General features: G+C 37.6%; 1 protein-coding gene across 2 annotated transcripts; it reads right to left on the reverse strand.

The window, feature by feature from the left end:
- Nucleotides 1-295: 295 nt before the first annotated feature.
- Nucleotides 296-17,871, reverse strand: runx1 (RUNX family transcription factor 1). Of its 2 annotated transcripts, none has more exons than XM_057825008.1 (8): nucleotides 17,745-17,871; nucleotides 9,605-9,744; nucleotides 9,427-9,537; nucleotides 7,122-7,278; nucleotides 5,952-6,056; nucleotides 4,099-4,344; nucleotides 2,526-2,672; nucleotides 296-2,439 (listed from the first exon to the last, which is right to left on the reverse strand). In XM_057825008.1, exons 1-8 carry the CDS (start codon nucleotides 17,830-17,832, stop codon nucleotides 1,901-1,903), a joined length of 1,533 nt encoding a protein of 510 aa, XP_057680991.1. In that variant the 5' UTR covers nucleotides 17,833-17,871; the 3' UTR covers nucleotides 296-1,900. The 2 variants fall into 2 exon arrangements, with proteins under 2 accessions (XP_057680991.1, XP_057681001.1); XM_057825018.1 differs by lacking the exon at nucleotides 17,745-17,871 and adding an exon at nucleotides 10,888-11,214.
- Nucleotides 17,872-18,256: the final 385 nt, after the last annotated feature.

Below are 18,256 nucleotides of genomic sequence, written 5' to 3' on the forward strand. Positions count from 1 at the left end.
GGGGTCTCACACAAAATATTTATTTCATGAAAAATCATCTCGTAGCACTCCATCCAGTCAGATGTTAAGCAGCGACCCAATATTTTTGAGAATTAATTTTGCTATACAGTGTAATTCCTTAATAATTGCTACATTGTCCATATTTGGTGAATGTCCATGTTTAATTTCCTAGTCTTTTGCGCCATATCTGTGAGGCCAATTCCTTCTCTTCACATTTGGGTTAAGATTAAAAGATGAATATGAGACAACAAATCAACATTTCAGTTTTTATTTCCAGGTATTTACACGTGAATAGAATTTTTACAACATAGTGTTATTTGTAACAAAACAGTACATTTTTTTTGGTGAGTTATACACAAACATTAGTGTTTGAGATTAACCAAACATGCATGGTTTTTTTTGTGTTGCTTGTTTGATTGTTTTCAAATGGTGGAGAGAGGTAGAATATCCGAAAAAACCCACACTAGCAGGTGGAGAACATGCAAACTTTAAACAAATAGGGCCTGATGTAAGATTCAAGCCTTGTCTCAATGCAATGAGGGAGATGTAGTTACCACTCAAACACCGTGCTTTACAGCTAGATGAAGAACAGCAACATTTTGGCTGATTAAGGGGAATTTTGATGTGGTAAATCCAAACATCCATTTGTTTTGCTCAATAAGGTCAACATTTTGATCTATGGAAACATGTTGCTATTATAGTTGTTTACATTATTGTTTACAAAAAGGGCATTTTGGCCTTATAGCATTTTATCTTAATATCAAGGGTTCTAAACCTGGGGGTTGCCCCACTTGTGTGAGTCCCTTCTGTGAAAGAAATGAAATCAACAGTCGTAAAATTGTAGGGATTAGCATGCCTTCAAATCCCCAACGGCCGGCCTCTATGCCTGGAGTTTATGGATTATCATGGGATTAAGGAAATATAACCTGACCTGGACAAGAGAAATGGACATCATTTTAACAATCAGTGATTAAAAATTTTCACTAATCAGTAGGGGGAAAAAAACGCTCATACAGACGCATAAAGAATATTTGTCTAACCCAGTGTAACCATTACGGTGGTACCTAATTTTATTAGTGCCCCAATTTATAACACATTCAGGATAAGAGCTGTCATTGGTCCCCATTTTGCTTTGTGTTGCACAAAAAAAAACCTTTGCCACTATATCAAAGCCCCTCACTATCAATGTAATGTCACCGTTTATTTTAAAATTGAAAGTACAGACAACTTGTTTTGTGCTTGCATATTTGATATTTTGTGCCTTATTTCCCATTTCTCACCTAAGGTCCTAAGAAAGATAGTGTTGACAAAGGGCAGATGATGTTCATTGATTTAATCCTTTTAAGTTTTGCATACTGACTTTTAAGTGACTCTGTATCGGAACCTGTAAATAAAGAAATGCATAGAAAAGCTTGACTTGATAAAGGCTATAAAGTCAGCATTAAAATGTTTTCCAAGCTCCACCAGGGAAAATATGAAGCATTTAAAAGGGGAGAAACGCGAAAACATTTGAATACGTAGTTTTAAGCCGTAATAATGAAGATTGTTATTTTTTTCATGGAAAAAACAACTGTTGTTTTCTTAGTGGGACAGATGCATGACATTTCCTTTTATTTCAAGGGAAAATGTTGATTTGCAATACGTGTGATTTGAATTACACTGTACTTTATGTGTATTTCAGTAAACAAATTCAACTCGTAAATCATTCTAACAGTGTAATAAAATAATTTCCTTTAAAATCAGCTGGAAAGTAAAACTGTACAAGTATGACCTTATATTTCAGACATCTTTGATCTGATAGTTGGGAAAACTGGTAGAACTGAAAGTCATTGAATCATCAAAACCTACTATGATAGTGCTGTGCTACATTAAATTGAATGAAAATGTCCGTTGATTCCTGTCAGTAAGGTCTCCAGACAGCTTCCACATTTGCCGGGGAGCTACTGTGGCTGGACTCCACTTCCACTGCCACCCCTTCGTTCTGATTGGGCAAAGATGGGTGCAGAAGCGGGGAACCTGTCGAGGCATTAGTGCAAGGTGGTAGAATTCTTGGCGGGGAACGCGAATCACCCCCACTGCCTCCCCCGGCCATCATGGAGAACTGGTATGAGCCCGCAGCTGTAGAGTAGTACACGTGATATGGCGAGGAGGTGGACTGGAATGGCCTGTTTTGGGTCTGGTGAGGAGAATTTGACGGGTATGGAGACGGAAGGTAAGTGTGATACCTCCCGGCAGGTGTTGTCGCCATAGCCGTCGCCATGCTAATGCCAAGGGCACCGTTGGAGACGGGATTGTGTGGGGGCGTGTAGGTAAAGGCAGCTGCCGTGGGAGGGTAATGCACACGCGGGTCTGAGAAGCGGGTGTCTGGCAAGGACGGGACAGAGGTGAAAGATCGTTCCAAAGTCACCCTTGGGTCACCAAATGCAGTCAGGTCTGGACCTGATTGAGGGAAAAGTTCAAGACTTATGTTTTTTTTTTCCAACTTAAAATACACTATACATGTGCGTAGGAAAGTACTGTATTACCGGATAGACGCGAGGACAGGTCCCCTAGTGATGAGCGACTTGGTGAAAGGGGATTGGTTGAGTGGATGCTAGGTGTGGCTATCTGGCCAAGATAAGGATAAGACTGTTCGTAGGACCACGATGGAGATGACTGCATCTGTCGCCCTTCTAAGAGAGAACATTGAAAAGGTATTCGTTACCTACAGTACTTATTCTCATTTAGTTCTTCGCTTGTCAGCACTTTTGGTGGACTAAATATTGTCTTGCATTGGCGGATACAGTTATTGTGGACCTTTGTTACCCCAAATCCAGAAAAGCACCTTTTTTGAATGTTTTTTTGGAAAGGCAGAAATTCTATTAAAAAAAATTCTTTCTGTAGTCTTGCAATATCTTTGATTTCTAATTATTGCTGGTGGGTCTTGAACGTTAACTAATGCGATGGACAAAGGGTCATTGCAACTAGGCAAACCCAAAAGATCAGACCGTCAAGGACCTGATTTATTCCTCAAGAATTTTCCCCACAAATCTCATTATGTGATACAGTGTATGGCCTCCATGTGCCCGTATGCACTCGTTACAATACAAGCCCATCTAGTTCTCACTGACATGACAGGTGTTCTCCTGGCAATCTCCTGATGTCAGCCATTCAGCTCTTGGACAGATCGTGGTGCAATAGGGCAGCACCACATTGAGCGAGTTGGTCAAACTATTCCACAAAGGGCCACAGTGCGGGTTTCCGTTCTTCTAACCTATCAAGAGGAAACTTTTTCACCAATCTGGTGTCTTGCAAGCGCAATCAGTTGATCGCAGTTAGGAACTTCTTGTTTCAGCAGAAACCTCATTGGTCAAACTGTCTGTGTTTGAGGAGTTGGAACTAAGACTAGGACCCACTACGGCCCTTGAGGGCCTGTTTGCCTACCTCTGACATATACGCTATCCCAGATGCATGTCCCTGAGATGTCCCATTCATTTTCCGGAACACTCATCCTCATGAGTTACGGGGTGGTTGGAACCTATCACAGCTAACTCTAGGCAGGAAGTGGGATACACCCTGAACTGGTTGCCAGCCAATCGCAGGACACATAGACAAACAATCTTTCAGACTCACAATCACACATATGGAGAATTTGGTGTGTCCAATCAGCATATCAAGCATTTTTTGGGATGTGGGAGGAAGCCAGAGTAGCTCATCCACTCTGCCATCTTATCAAAGATTGTGTTTCTTTTAGTATGCCTTGATTTTACTTCACATCCTCGTTCAAGAAACACATTTTTCTGTAATTGTAGGGTTAAAGCTGGCTGGTTGTTACTTTTAGTGTGACACTGAGCTTTCTCAACCAGGCAAATAAGAGGAACCGATACCATCGTTTAGTGCCTCGGTGAGGTTCCGTGATGACACACAAACACAAAGCCTATTGAGGAAGGATATTTAAAAAAAAAAAAAAAAAAAAAAGGAAAGAAATAGCTGAACTTTGATGCATTAATTGTATGTAACCTTGGTTTCTTCTGATATATTGCAATAGAATCATTTTTTTCCCTTCACCTAGCAAATGTAGTGTCAAGATCATTCTTAACCTGTACTTGCAGTTCTTACCATTTGCTATCTGTGTGTGCGTGGGACTGGAGAACGAGGCCGAATGCAACGCGGCCGCTGCCGTCGACTGCCGCGTGTTACAACCGGACGACTGATGGTGATGGTGAGGATGATGGTGAGGATGCGGATGGTGGTGGTGTGGGGGAGTCACTCTCATGGAGCTCCGCCTCAGTTGTTCCAGCTCTGTGAGCCTTTCAGAAAAGGCCAAAGACCCGGGCTTGATGTCATCAATCTTCTGGCGGTGACCTAACAGAAGATTTAATTACTGAGCTGCATACACAGTATCTGGCCATATGTGTGTGGGTTATTTTTATATGCATGTTTACGCGCGCATGTACGTGTGGTATGTTGTTGGTTACACTCATAAGATCCTAATGGTCGAGTGTGTTTCTCTATGGTAATCCTCGGCGAGCCCTGTTGAATAATAGACACTACCATGAAAAACGCTCATATTTGCCTATGGATGCCACTGGACGGCGCCAAAGCATTACTTTTCCACTGGAAATGTGGAAGCCCTTAACCATTTATAGAGACTAAGCCCTCCCACAAAGAGCAAAAAAGTCTCAAAAAGCATTAAACTGCAAGAACCCATAGATTGTCATCATCTTCTCCCAATTTGGGGCAAGAGCACAAAATCGGTGAAAGGCGGGTGAGAAAGGATAGGTTTCCTAAAAAGTTGTGAATTGGTGAATTCATTAATAGTAAGTTTTGAATAGAAGGAATAATACTGTACTTACAGCCAACACCCTTATAGGGAACATGTGAGTGCAACTTGAGCTATATTAGCGGCATCACTGAGACAAATGTGATTGATTTGAGAAAACCAGATTCGTGCAGTAGGAGAAGCAGATGAGACCTCATTGTCTCATCTGTTTCTCCTAATGCTTACATCTCATTTTCTCAAATCCATCTCATCGGATTTGAGCAGTAGGAGAAACACATGAGACCTCATTGACTCATGTGTTTCTCCTACTTCCTCTAGTGTTGTTCAAATATAGTTTTTTCTCTCTCTCTGTATCCCTCTCTCGCTCTCCCCCTTCTTTTTTTAAGCTCATCTCTATGGATAAGTGGCATATAGGAGAAAAACTAAAATTGGTCTCACAATTTTGCCGTGGACCTGTTATAAGTGAAAAAAAATACAAGGAACCCCTCACTCCAAAAAAGGTTTATAGACGCATATACGTAGTTTAAACCCCCCAAAAAAGTTTAATCCAAAAATTTACTGCCAATTGTCATCCTAAAACATTCAAATCTCATTTTACATTTCCCTAAAAAAATACATGATTTACAAAAACATGCAACAAAAACTTCCCATAACGTCCGCTAACAACGCTGCCTACCCTGCATTTGATATAACAACACCTAGTAACATACGTATTTCCTTGAGATCAATTACTACTTTCCCATTAACTACAACTTTGATGGTATCTTATACAATGTTGGTCGTTACTGAAATAACAAAAAACAATGCTAAAGGGTTAGAATAATTTTTAGTTTATAGTTGAACGTTTACAGAGAAAAGAAAAAAATGCAGAGAGGAGAACCACCAATAGGCCGATGTGTTTGTTTGCGTGAGAGACTACTGATGCACATACTAAAGGCAGAGCTGACGTCAGAGAGGAAGTTGGCATTTGTACCAATGAATCAATTCAGCTGAAAGATTGGGAGAATAGATTCCAAGTTGCTAACTTGGCCAAGATGATATCAAATAGACTTGATTAGAACAGATTTCATGCAATGAAATATAATAATTAAATTTTCAAATGTTCATTCAAAAGTGACATGTTGCAAACAAAATGAAGAATTCAAAGCCCTCTGAGGAGATACATCAGGCTATTTGATCCATTACTTACGTCGTGGCTCTCTGGGCCCATCCACTGTGATTTTGATTGCTCTCTGGTATGTTGCTACCTGAGAGGGGTTTGTGAACACAGTGATGGTCAGGGTGAAACTCTTGCCTATCGTAAGTGAAGAAAGAAACAAGAACAAGAGATAAGGTAGATTAACATTAAAAAACCCTTTATGGATAAAAAACATGACATTACTTCACATTAAAAATATTTTTCATTGTTGAGAATTTACTTTGTTAAGGACGTACACTGCATTGTATGGACAGTTTGTCTCATATTTTGCTATATGAGTGTGATACAAAATAAAGGAAACCATAGATTAGCAGTTGAAACCCAGAAGCATGTTTAAAATAATATGAATGATCAAATAAGATGACCAAAAATGAACAATTACAATAGCATATCGAGGCAAGGACTTGAGATTAATACAAAGCAGTATATCTGAAACTACAGTACTTTTGCAAAACAGGAAGCTCTGACTAACGATGGTTGTGTTCATCTTTCTGTCATCATCCTAACGTCATCGGAGCTACCAGAGACGTTAACAAAACTTGTTTTTATGGACAATTTGCTGACGACCTTTACAGGATAAAAAAGTGGTCCCAAACTTTGTACAGCAATTACTGTCTCAAATAATACCAAATACTGCCAGATCTACCCAAAAAAATTACTGTAGTATAATAGGCTTAGATACGGTATTTAGTGGTACATAACGTCTTCTGAGCACTAATTCACATCTCTCTGTGATGGATTTGCATTTTGGAATGTAGTCAGGTCTTTCTGGGCTCAAATATAAATTCTGAGGCGGCAGAAATTGGAAAAATTGGCTTGTGTTCTCATTTCTTCATTTTGATCAGAACACATTTGATTAATGGTCAATGCATTTGCATAAAGGAAAATACATTTTGAGCTCAAATTAGTTTTTAAACATCCTGCTATTTACTGTATCTACACACACTGCTATTTTAAATAGATAAGTTGATCTATTTGCCTAACTGTTGGGTGCACATACTGTGCGTGTCTGTAAGCGAGGAGGAAGAGAGAGGTGATTACAAGGAAGTTGTTTTGAATACTGACTTCTATTCATTTGCGCTTTCCCCTACATCTCTTTTTTTGTACGCGTATCACTGCAGTGTGTATAAGTGCTGTTTTTGTACATGCATTAGAGCATACCCCTCCCACTGCGACCGACGAATCGTAGGTCGTTGAATCGGGCTACTTGGTTTTTAATTGCTGCCGAGGCATTGCGCAGCTCTGCTGAGTAGTTCTCGTCATTTCCTGCCATCACTGTCACCATGGTGCCGTCCGGAACCTCACCAAGGGCAACTACCTGGTGATATTCCAGAAAAAAAAGATTGAAAGATTTGGGTCAATTAATGATTAATCATATATCTTTTATGTGTTTAAAACGGTGTGGCAATTGACATTGCCCACATGGTCTTTTTTAGAAAACAAAAACACAGATCCTATGATGCTCATTATACTACTAATATCACGTGATACTTCAAATATTAATAATTTTATCATGGTCACAAAAAAAAGAATAACAATGGAATGAGATAGTTTTATGTTTCATCCAATATACAGATAGCAGAATATTCCAGAATACAGTTGATATATCAATAATGAAATAGAAATTAGGAGGAGGAACAGATTTGTTTATAATTCTGTGCCAACTGCCAGGCACATGACAAATTGTTTAAAATCACTACATTTTTATTGTATTACTTTTTAAACTATATCTATATTGTTTATTTTATTGTATTTATATGCTTGTCGAATCACATTCCACCAAGGTTCCTAATGAGGAGACAATAGTTGTTGCAGATTACTCCTGTTTTGGTTCTGAATCTTCAGATGTGATTTTGCTAATGCTCAGTGTGGGATACACAGGTTGCGGGAAAGCTAAACTCCTAAGCAATCTAAATGACTTGTTTTATAACCTTTGACAGAAAGCAGTCATGCACTAAAATGAATGCAATATTTGAAAAATATATAGAGAGCTGTTTGTCTTAGTCTGACGTAAGATTTAATACACTAAAGGTGAAGAATGTTGAGGTGACTTTTGCGGTTTTTGTTTTTTCAATGTACATGAGCCTCAGATGAAATTGCTTGAACAGCCCTGAAATATGTACACAGAACTGCATGTATGATAGGTGTCGATGTGCGCGTTGGACAAATCATCTGTTATCTGAAAGAGGTAAGTGGCACTTCATTAGGATGCATAACGCACCAAGAGCTTGCATGGGTGTGTTCACAAGTGTGAGCGCGAGCTAATGCAACAAACCCACTAAATGAATCAGTTGTGCGGCTAAAAGCCACTTTTCCCACAAATGCATTTTTGCCTGAAAGTGCAGGAAAGGCGTGCAAAAGCATCAACAGGATGTAACAAGCATTAAACCATGACAATACACAACTATTGGAATATGCCATATATGCATAAGATGTAGTGAGTTCACATTAGTTTTTGTAATAATTTTGCATGCAATTTACTTTTATGCCACAGTAGACAAATCGTGTCCAACAAGCAAAGTAGATGATGATGATGATAGTGTGCATGATAATGGTGTGACTGTTCTCGTCATTAAAAAATAAGATAACATGTTGGATGTCTACATATTGTTTCCACGTGCTTTAACAATATAGACTGGTGTTTCCCAGCCTTTAGTGAGCAAATGCACATTTTACTTCAGAAAAATATCATGAAACACCCCAAACAATAATAACTGTATTGAAATAAGATGTTTTTTTCCTAACATTTACTTACAAGTAAACCCTAATCAGGGCCTGTTTAGTTGCATGCAAAGCTTATTACTGTGTAAATATATGTCAACAGGTAAAGCCACAGATGTCATCTAGTGGAAAAGCATTTTTTTTTCTTCTGGAAATCACTATATACTGTATTGTCTTCTTCTATTGATAAAAGGAAAAAGATCAAATGTTTGAAGTAAATAGTTACTTTTCAAACCAATTACCAATACACATGTGAGGATCTCCCACGGCACATTAATGTGTTGGGGCACATTGGTGTGCATTGTCCAGGTGCAGTAATGCACCTGGTGTCAAACTGAACCTGGGGGCCAAATGTGTCCCAGCGCATCATATTTTATGGCCTGCTAAAGGAAATTAAAATTGTGCGGATATTCATTGCTAAAATCCCATTTCATATTGTTTTTCACTTTATATAACAATGGGATACTGTAAGCATATTTTGTTAAGCAACCTCTTTTTAAAATTAATTGAACAATAGTTGTGGAAAGTATTTTCACGACTTCAGAATTCACAGCTAGTCTGTCCATCATTTTGTTGCTCGTGTATGCAAGGATATGATGAAGTGATTGCACATTTCCTGTCATAACCGCCCACTGAAGGAAACCACAACTATTTTATGTGGCTCACAACAAAAATGACACCCTTGATCTCAGATCTTCTTAAAGCAGCTTGTTCAAATGGAATGGAAATAGAAAGACCTTCTGACCTTAAAAGCAATAGGCAGGGTTTTGTTGCACCTCCAGTGTGTGGGCAACACTGAACACAGGAAGTTGGGACTGTCTGTCTTCACAAGCTCTCCCGGATGATCTGACAGCACCTGCGAAAAAGATGAATAAGTATTGCTAGAAAAATGCAATCCAAGGAGTCATTGGTCTTAAACCTACCATGTCACGGTCAGCCATGCGCAACTTGCCCACTAGAGACGCTCCGCCTCCAGCCTCCTGGGCACCCAGGGCCTCAGCCATCTTTCCTCCCGAGGCGAGGGTAGTGGATGGGGGAGTGTAGCGCCGACCAGGGCAAGGGTCTGAAAGAAGCATTGATTTACGAGCTGATATTAAAGTGTTCTTGTAAAATAATTTGAATAATTAGATTTTATACGATTGCACAAACAAGAAATATACACATCAAAAGATAAAAATAGTGATATTGTTGCAATTTTATTGAGCTGTAAATCATATGGTTACCATTACTACTCATGTTAGTGCCAGTGTCTCCAGCTCAAATTAATGTTCAGTGTTGTATGTCATTTTAGTACAACGTTGGCGCATATGACACAATCGCATGCCTGCCCCATCCGATAGATGATAGTATAAATACTGCCTTCATTTACAACGAACATAATGCTAAATTTTAAGTGACACTGGCGAAGCAGGGTATTCATATTGCAATATGTTAGTATTTTTGTTTTAGTTTGCCATGCAGTGTTGAAAAAGTGGGTCAAATACTGTAATGTTTTTATTATCATGGAAACTTTATTGACCTCAAAGAATACATAAACCATCTGTCTGTCTGTCTGTCTGTCTGTCTGTCTGTCTGTCTGTCTGTCTGTCTGTCTGTCTGTCTGTCTAACTATCTGATCATAAGGCTTAAACAGACCTTAATTTTTATAAAGCACAACAACAAATGAATTTCCTCTTAATAACATTGATCTAATTAGACAGTCTGAATTAACTTATAAATAAACAGTAAACGTGAAAGACTGAATTCGTCTCGTGTATGATATAATTCGAAAAGTATATAATTATGCTCTTTACTCTACCTACCCCCAAAATGATAAATATCTCCCCCAGAATAATCACTCATGCTTACCGTTTCCCGTTACCCTCAAATATTTTTGTTTAACTCAGGTTTGACTTTATGCCTATCTTAATTTGAAACTTGTTTTCTATAATTTAACTCGTGTGAGTTTTATCTGTGTCAAAAACAGGCAATAACATAACATAACATAACATAACATAACATAACATAACATAACATAACATAACATAACATAACATAACATAACATACAATATAATATAATATAATATAATATAATATAATATAATATAATATAATATAATATAATATAATATAATATAATATAATATAATATAATATAATATAATATAATATAATATAATATAATATAATATAATATAATATAATATAATTTTGGACGGCTGTACCGTATTTGGCGTCCCAAAGAAAGACCATTTGTGCGCTTCTTAGTCAATCTCCTCCTCCTTTCTATTTTCTTCCTTCTTCTGGATGGTGTGTCCGTTTCTAACGGCGTGTTCTTCAATAATAACTTCCTTTAGTTTGTTCCCTTCTTCGCTCTCCGCGTGTAATTAAAAAAAAAACCGTTGGTGCGAGGATCTCGTGCACCGCATCAAACGAGAACGGCAGCGAAAACAAAGTGCTCAAGCGTGCAGAAAATGGAAAAGCGTTCATATGAGCAACTAAAACACACTTGTTTGTGTGTGTGTATTGTTGTGTGTCTTCTCCTTAAATGACCAATGACGCTCACAACCACTGGATTTTTACCACAACAGTCCGTGTTTGCATCTCATCCGGCCGAATGCAGCGACTGGTGACTGCCGCGAGGTGATTGGTTGCTGAGCTGCTCAGAGCGAAGCTGATTGGCTGCAAGGTTGAACGGTCCAATCAGTTTACTGTCCGTCCACAAAACTGAAAGGAAGTGGGCGTTTTTTTTTTAACCCCCATACAGTGGGGCAAATAAGTATTTAGTCAACCACTAATTGTGCACGTTCTCCCACTTGAAAATATTAGAGAGGCCTGTGATTGTCAACATGGGTAAACCTCAACCATGAGAGACAGAATGTGGGAAAAAAAATAAAAACAGAAAATCAAATTGTTTAATTTTTAAAGAATTTATTTGCAAATCATGGTGGAAAATAAGTATTTGGTCAATACCAAAAGTTCATCTCAATACTTGTACCCTTTGTTGGCAATAACAGAGGCCAAATGTTTTCTGTAACTCTTCACAAGCTTTTCACACACTGTTGCTGGTATTTTGGCCCATTCCTCCATGCAGATCTTCTCTAGAGCAGTGATGTTTTGGGGCTGTCGTTGGGCAACACGGACTTTCAACTCCCTCCACAGATTTTCTATGGGGTTGACATCTGGGGACTGGCTAGGCCATTCCAGGACCTTGAAATGCTTCTTACGAAGCCACTCCTTTGTTGCCGTGGCTGTGTGTTTGGGATCGTTGTCATGCTGAAAGACCCAGCCACGTCTCATCTTCAATGCCCTTGCTGATGGAAGGAGATTTTCACTCAAAATCTCTCGATACATGGCCCCATTCATTCTTTCCTTTACACCAGGGATGTCCAAACTTTTTGCAAAGGGGGCCAGATTCGGTGTGGTAAAAATGGGGGGGGGCCGACCTTGGCTGACGTCCTTTACGTAGAACAATATACTTAAGCAAATTTTAGCAAGCATTCTGTGTGTCACATTTGCTTTATTATTTTTTTAATTACCGGTAATAATTTTAACAATCTCTCAACTAGACTTTGTGGAGTTCTGTTTTGACTCTCGGGCTCTAGCGAAATACTGCTGCTCTGAAATTAAACCAGCTTCAAGTTGCTTCAATTTCTCGCTGCGTTTGTTGTACATGTCAGTGTGTCTTGTTTGGTAATATCGCCTTACATAGAACTCTTTACAAACAGCGACTGCAAATGAGGCAAACACAGTTGTTGCATATTTTAGTGAAGAAATAGTCCAATTTCCGCCTATCCTTGAAGCGTCTGCCATCGCAGTCAACTTTTTTTTGTTGATTGTCGCCATTTTAGAAAATTGCAAGTAAAGGGTCAAATGGAGTAATGTTGTTTAGAGTGCCGCTGCCTTTTAGTGGGTAAATGAGGAGCAGCATTTAGTGTGTAAGCTAAATCATATGCTGGTAGCAGTACGGCTGACCAATTTATTAAGTCTGTGTGTGGGCCAAAAGTTATTGATTTTATAACAGAGGCTGGGGGCCGGATGAAATTTGACCACGGGCCGCATTTGGCCCCCGGGCCGGACTTTGGACATGTCTGCTTTACACAGATCAGTTGTCCTGGTCCCTGTGCAGAAAAACAGCCCCAAAGCATGATGTTTCCACCCCCATGCTTCACAGTGGGTATGGTGTTCTTCTGATGCAACTCAGTATTCTTTCTCCTCCAAACACGAGAACCTGTGTTTCTACCAAAAAGTTCTATTTTGGTTTCATCTGACCATACCACATTCTCCCGGTCCTCTTCTGGATCATCCAAATGCTCTCTAGCGAACCGCAGACGGGCCTGGACGTGTACTGGCTTCAGCAGGGGGACACGTCTGGCAGTGCAGGATTTGAGTCCCTGGCGGCGCATTGTGTTACTGATAGTAGCCTTTGTTTCTGTGGTCCCAGCTCTCTGTAGGTCACTCACTAGGTCCCCCCGTGTGGTTCTGGGATTTTTGCTCACCGTTCTTGTTATTATTTTGATGCCACGGGGTGAGATATTGCATGGAACCCCAGATCGAGGGAGATTATCAGTGGTATTGTATGTCTTCCATTTTTTAATACTTGCCCCCACAGTTGATTTCTTTACACCAAGCGTTTTACCTATTGCAGATTCTTCCCAGCCTGGTGCAGGTCTACAATTTTGTCTCTGGTGTCCTTCGACAGCTCTTTGGTCTTGGCCATAGTGGAGTTTGGAGTGTGACTGCCTGAGATTGTGGACATGTGTCTTTTATACTGATAATGAGTTAAAACAGGTGCCATTAATACAGGTAACGAGTGGAGACCGTTAGACCTCGTTAGACATCGTTAGAAAAAGTTAGACCTCTTTGACAGCCAGAAATCTTGCTTTTTTGTAGGTGACCAAATACTTATTGTCCACTCTAATTTGGAAATAAATTCTTTAAAAATCAAACAATGTGATTTTCTGTTTTTTTTTCCACATTCTGTCTCTCATGGTTGAGGTTTACCCATGTTGACAATTACAGGCCTCTTTAATCTTTTCAAGTAGGAGAACTTGCACAATTTCTGGTTGACTAAATACTTATTTGCCCCACTGTATGCATTAGAAGATGAATGCTGAAGAATGTAATAATAATAATAATAATTATAATAATAATAATAATAATACTTATTATTATTATTATTATACATACATACCGTATATATATATTCAAAATCAATTTCATTTTGACAATCCGTCATTTATCGTAGTTAATTCAGGGAATGAAGGAAACGTTTTTTTGTTTGTTTTTTTTTTAACATATATATATATATATATATATATATACTCCCTAAATCCCCACTGCCCACAAAAAAAAAAAAAAAAAAAAAAAAATCAATACAAATTAACGGAGACATTTCCCAGATTTTCGTCAATTGTGCATATTTCTCCACTCGATCAATTATTTTTTCCAATGATGCCATCTTTAAACTCTTCAGCTGATTCATGAATTATTGGAAACTATTTACAATATTCAAAATTTTCTGCGTTCTGTTTCATATTTCCCATAATGAAATTCTCAAATAAAAGAAAAATACAAATTTACTTAACCCTTCCAACTTTCTATTTTCTCAAAAAACAAAACAAAACAAAAAAAACATTTCCACTCCAATCGGTTCAGCTCACTCAAGACAAATGCCAATCTATTGTTATTCCACATTTTGCAGCATATTCCAGCATTTAGACATTGTGTAATTTTGATTTTTAACAGGAAAATATTTGCCAATTCAGACACCGCGTACACAGAACATCGACCGACCTAATTTCCCAAATTTTCATGTTTCCACATTATTATACAGAAAAAACATAAGCCCAAATTTAAGACAATAAAACATATATATATATATTTTTAAATCAATACAAATTAATGGAGACATTTCCTAGATTTACGTCAATTGTGCATATTTCTCCACTCGATCAGTCATTTTTTCCAATCATGTCATCTTTAAACTCTTCAGCTGATTCATGAATTATTGGAAGCTATTTACTATATTCCAAATTTTCTGCGGTCTGTTTCATATTTCCCATAATGAAATCCCCAAATAAAGGAAAAATACAAATCTACCTAACCCTTCCAACTTTCTATATATATATTTTTTTAAAACCATTTCCACTCCAATCGGATCAGCTCCCTCAAGACAAATGCCAACCTATTATTATTGCACATTTCGCAGGATATTCCAGTATTTAGGCATTGTGTTATTTTGTTATTTAACAGGAAAATATTTGCCAATTTAGACACCCCGTACATAGAACATCGACCGACCTAATTTCCAAAATTTTCATGTTTCCACATTATTATGCAGAAAAAAATAAGCCCAAATTTAGGCAGGAAATGTAAGTGTTTTACCTAACCTTTCCACATTTCCCTAAAGATTCCAAGCAATTCATTTGTTATGTGAATTTAGGACATCTAGAGATCCCCCCACCTTTTGACTATTCTACATTCTTCCCCTCAAAATAAATAGAATATTTAATTGATGGAGACGTTTCCTGGAAGTCCATATTTTTCCTTTCTTTTTTTTTTTTTTTTGACAGATTCAAGCCATTCTGACTTTAAATATTTCTGCTCAGCAACATTTTGTAAATGACATTATTTTAGCATATTGTAACTAATTTCAGAAATTCTCGGATATTTTTTCCCCCACATTCAGAATGTTCACAAAATATACTTACGGTAATTTTAGAGCTTGATAGTTCATCAGCAGCTTGCAATCATTTTTAATAAACTACATTACAGTTTATAAAATTTCTTTATATGGAGAATATGGAACCAATTATAGTATTCACAATCCCAAAATAGGATTTATAACGGGATACAAAATTTAAAACTGTGATGAAACTGTGTATCAACACACTTAAGCACCAAGAGAAATATTGAATCCCACAAAGAGAGGGAATATCTCAGAACTCAACTGTGGCTTAAATAGGATGAACTAACACAAAAGCCTCAAGTGACACAACACTGTAATGCTCATTTCAATCATGTAAGTAATTATGTTATTGGTAACTTTATGTATATGTAATAAATATGGAGAAACGATAAATAATCTCAAGGGATCTTGTAGGCAAAACGGTTTAGTTTTTTAGCCACATCCATTTACAGTACAAATTTGGCTGCCTTGTTTCCTGTTAAAAGCAGCACAAAGCAGGACAGTACCAGTTTATAACCAATAGGGGACAGTGAGGGATCGAGGTCAGTGTTGTGTTCTTGTCAACATCCCGAATAATTACATTTGACGTCTTCCTCACAGCTACTAGTATTTATGCACACATATGTTGGGAAGTTCTGAGTTGGAAAACTTTATGAGCATAAAATACACTCACCATTGAAAATAGTCTGAAAATCCTATTGATCATACACAAGTTTCACTTTGTCTTCCTGGTGTGTATAGACAGACGGGTGTTCTGTTGCGATAAATCTAATTAAATGATTATTTTTAACTCAGTCAGGTAAGATTTACAGTGAATGATCAGTTCCGTTGTGCTGTAAAAAATATTCAGCATTGGTTGTTTACAATTTTACAAAAATTGCTGCAGTTGTATAATCTAAAGAAACACTAATAAACACGAAAAATGTAGTGGTGGGATTAAAAAAAATTTTTTTAAATAAAGAAATTAGGTTCAGTGACAATGACAAAACCCCCACCCATGTGAGGGTAAGCTGTCCAGACTACGAATGAACGAAAGGATTATAAAAATATACTTATAAGAAATAATCATCCCATTGACTGGCTACAGTGCCTGTATCTGGTAGTACTTTCTCTTCTTAATATTTCGGATTCCAAACTTTGTATTTAGTATAATATTGAAGTGAATCTGTGAGATTTGAGTGAAGTCAACATTTTTATTGCTTCACAGCTGCTGTCGGAAGAGTTTTAAGAAAACGCCAGTCTGCCCCTGTGGCCAAAGGGGAATGATAAAAAATGTAAATGCCTCTTTTCTTGTCTGCCCCACAACTGGACATGATGTGATTTGCCCTCGGAGATATATATATTTTACTATCTGGACAACTGCCTAGTTTACTTAAAAACAATCATACTTATATGTTTTAAATAAAAATTAATTTGCACGATTATTGATTGAATTAATGGCTGAACTTTAAATCGGAGCATTGTATGTTCTTCTACTGAAGTAGAGTGAGCTTATTGACTTTTTTTGTGCAAAAAATGTCACAGACTTCATTTTCTAAACCAATGTTGTTGTTGTTGTAGTGGAAAATTATCAAAGCGTTCTAAAATGCATTCTACAATGCAATGGTTAATTAATTAATTAATTGATTGATTTATTTTGGGGGGTGTTTGATCAGACATCGTCCTACAACAACCCACCGCCGCCTTTTATCGTAAAAAGACAAAAATTTAAAAATGTGGTAATCCATAGTAACATTAAATTGCCCTCAAATTATCTTTGAGATAATGATTGCAAATGCAGTGCAGACACACTGAATCTTAGAAGATTACCCATGATCTCTTTACGGAATTTGAACTTTTTTATGTATCAATCTGTACTTTCAATAGGTTATTTGTGCGATCAAATAAATGATTTTTCATTGATAATTTTGTATACATGATTGTTTTTAAGAAAGTCTTTTCTATTTTCGATTTAAATCATATACATTTATAGAGGTAACACCCAACAGTTTCATGGTTTATTTAAATTTCAATTCAATACTAACTCTGTATAAATAGAGATTGTTCTCATTTGTACGAAATTTATTGTTTGCGTGTAAAAGAGTAAATGTATAAGGTCCATCTCAAATGTTCCACAGTAGATGATACAATTTAACAGATCATGAAAAACCACAAAATAATTTCATTTTATGATTCTTGAAAACCTGTATGCAGCCTTTTATTATGTTAGCTTTTTAAATCTTTTCTATGGCATTAAAAATAAGCATTACCTGTCCTCAACAAAAAGATGAGATAAAAGTAAAAGAGCTTTAACTAACCTTAAACAGTTAAAGTAGAAATTCTCAGAATGAACATCAAAAAGAGAAAAACTGAGATCACAATGACAACGTGTGAGAAAAGCTGCTGTTTTACCAAAGAGTTCGCTGCCTGATCGGCCCTTCCTCATCAAGAACATGGCCAAGGACAGTGGACCGGAACCAGAAAAAGCTCCTGGGTTCATGTTTGGATCCTCACTGGGTGATGGCCACTTGTTCGAATTCCAACCCAAACTCAATGAACACGAGAAACAAAAATGCAAAAAAAAAAAAAAAAACTGAAGTGGCGTAAAGGAGATGGTCAATCCTAAAGAAAGAGAAGTCACCTTCATCAGCAGTTTTTATACTCTCATTCATACCTCCATCCTTCCCCCTCTATCATAAAAAAATACCAAAATGTGAAGCAAAAGAGTGGCCAGTCAAGCTGAATACATCGCCTCCTCTAAAGCTCGTAGCCACGGGGGACGTGAGTCCACTTTGCCCTCAGGCGCATTCACAACTGCTAATTTCATTTTCACTTGCCACTCAGTACTGTATACTTCATTTTTGGGATCACACCCATCTTCTCCGAGCTCTTCTATTTTCCAGACTATTTAGGAGTTCAACTTG

This window comes from Corythoichthys intestinalis, chromosome 2 (assembly GCF_030265065.1).
Source record: "Corythoichthys intestinalis isolate RoL2023-P3 chromosome 2, ASM3026506v1, whole genome shotgun sequence".
Classification (NCBI taxonomy): domain Eukaryota; kingdom Metazoa; phylum Chordata; class Actinopteri; order Syngnathiformes; family Syngnathidae; genus Corythoichthys; species Corythoichthys intestinalis.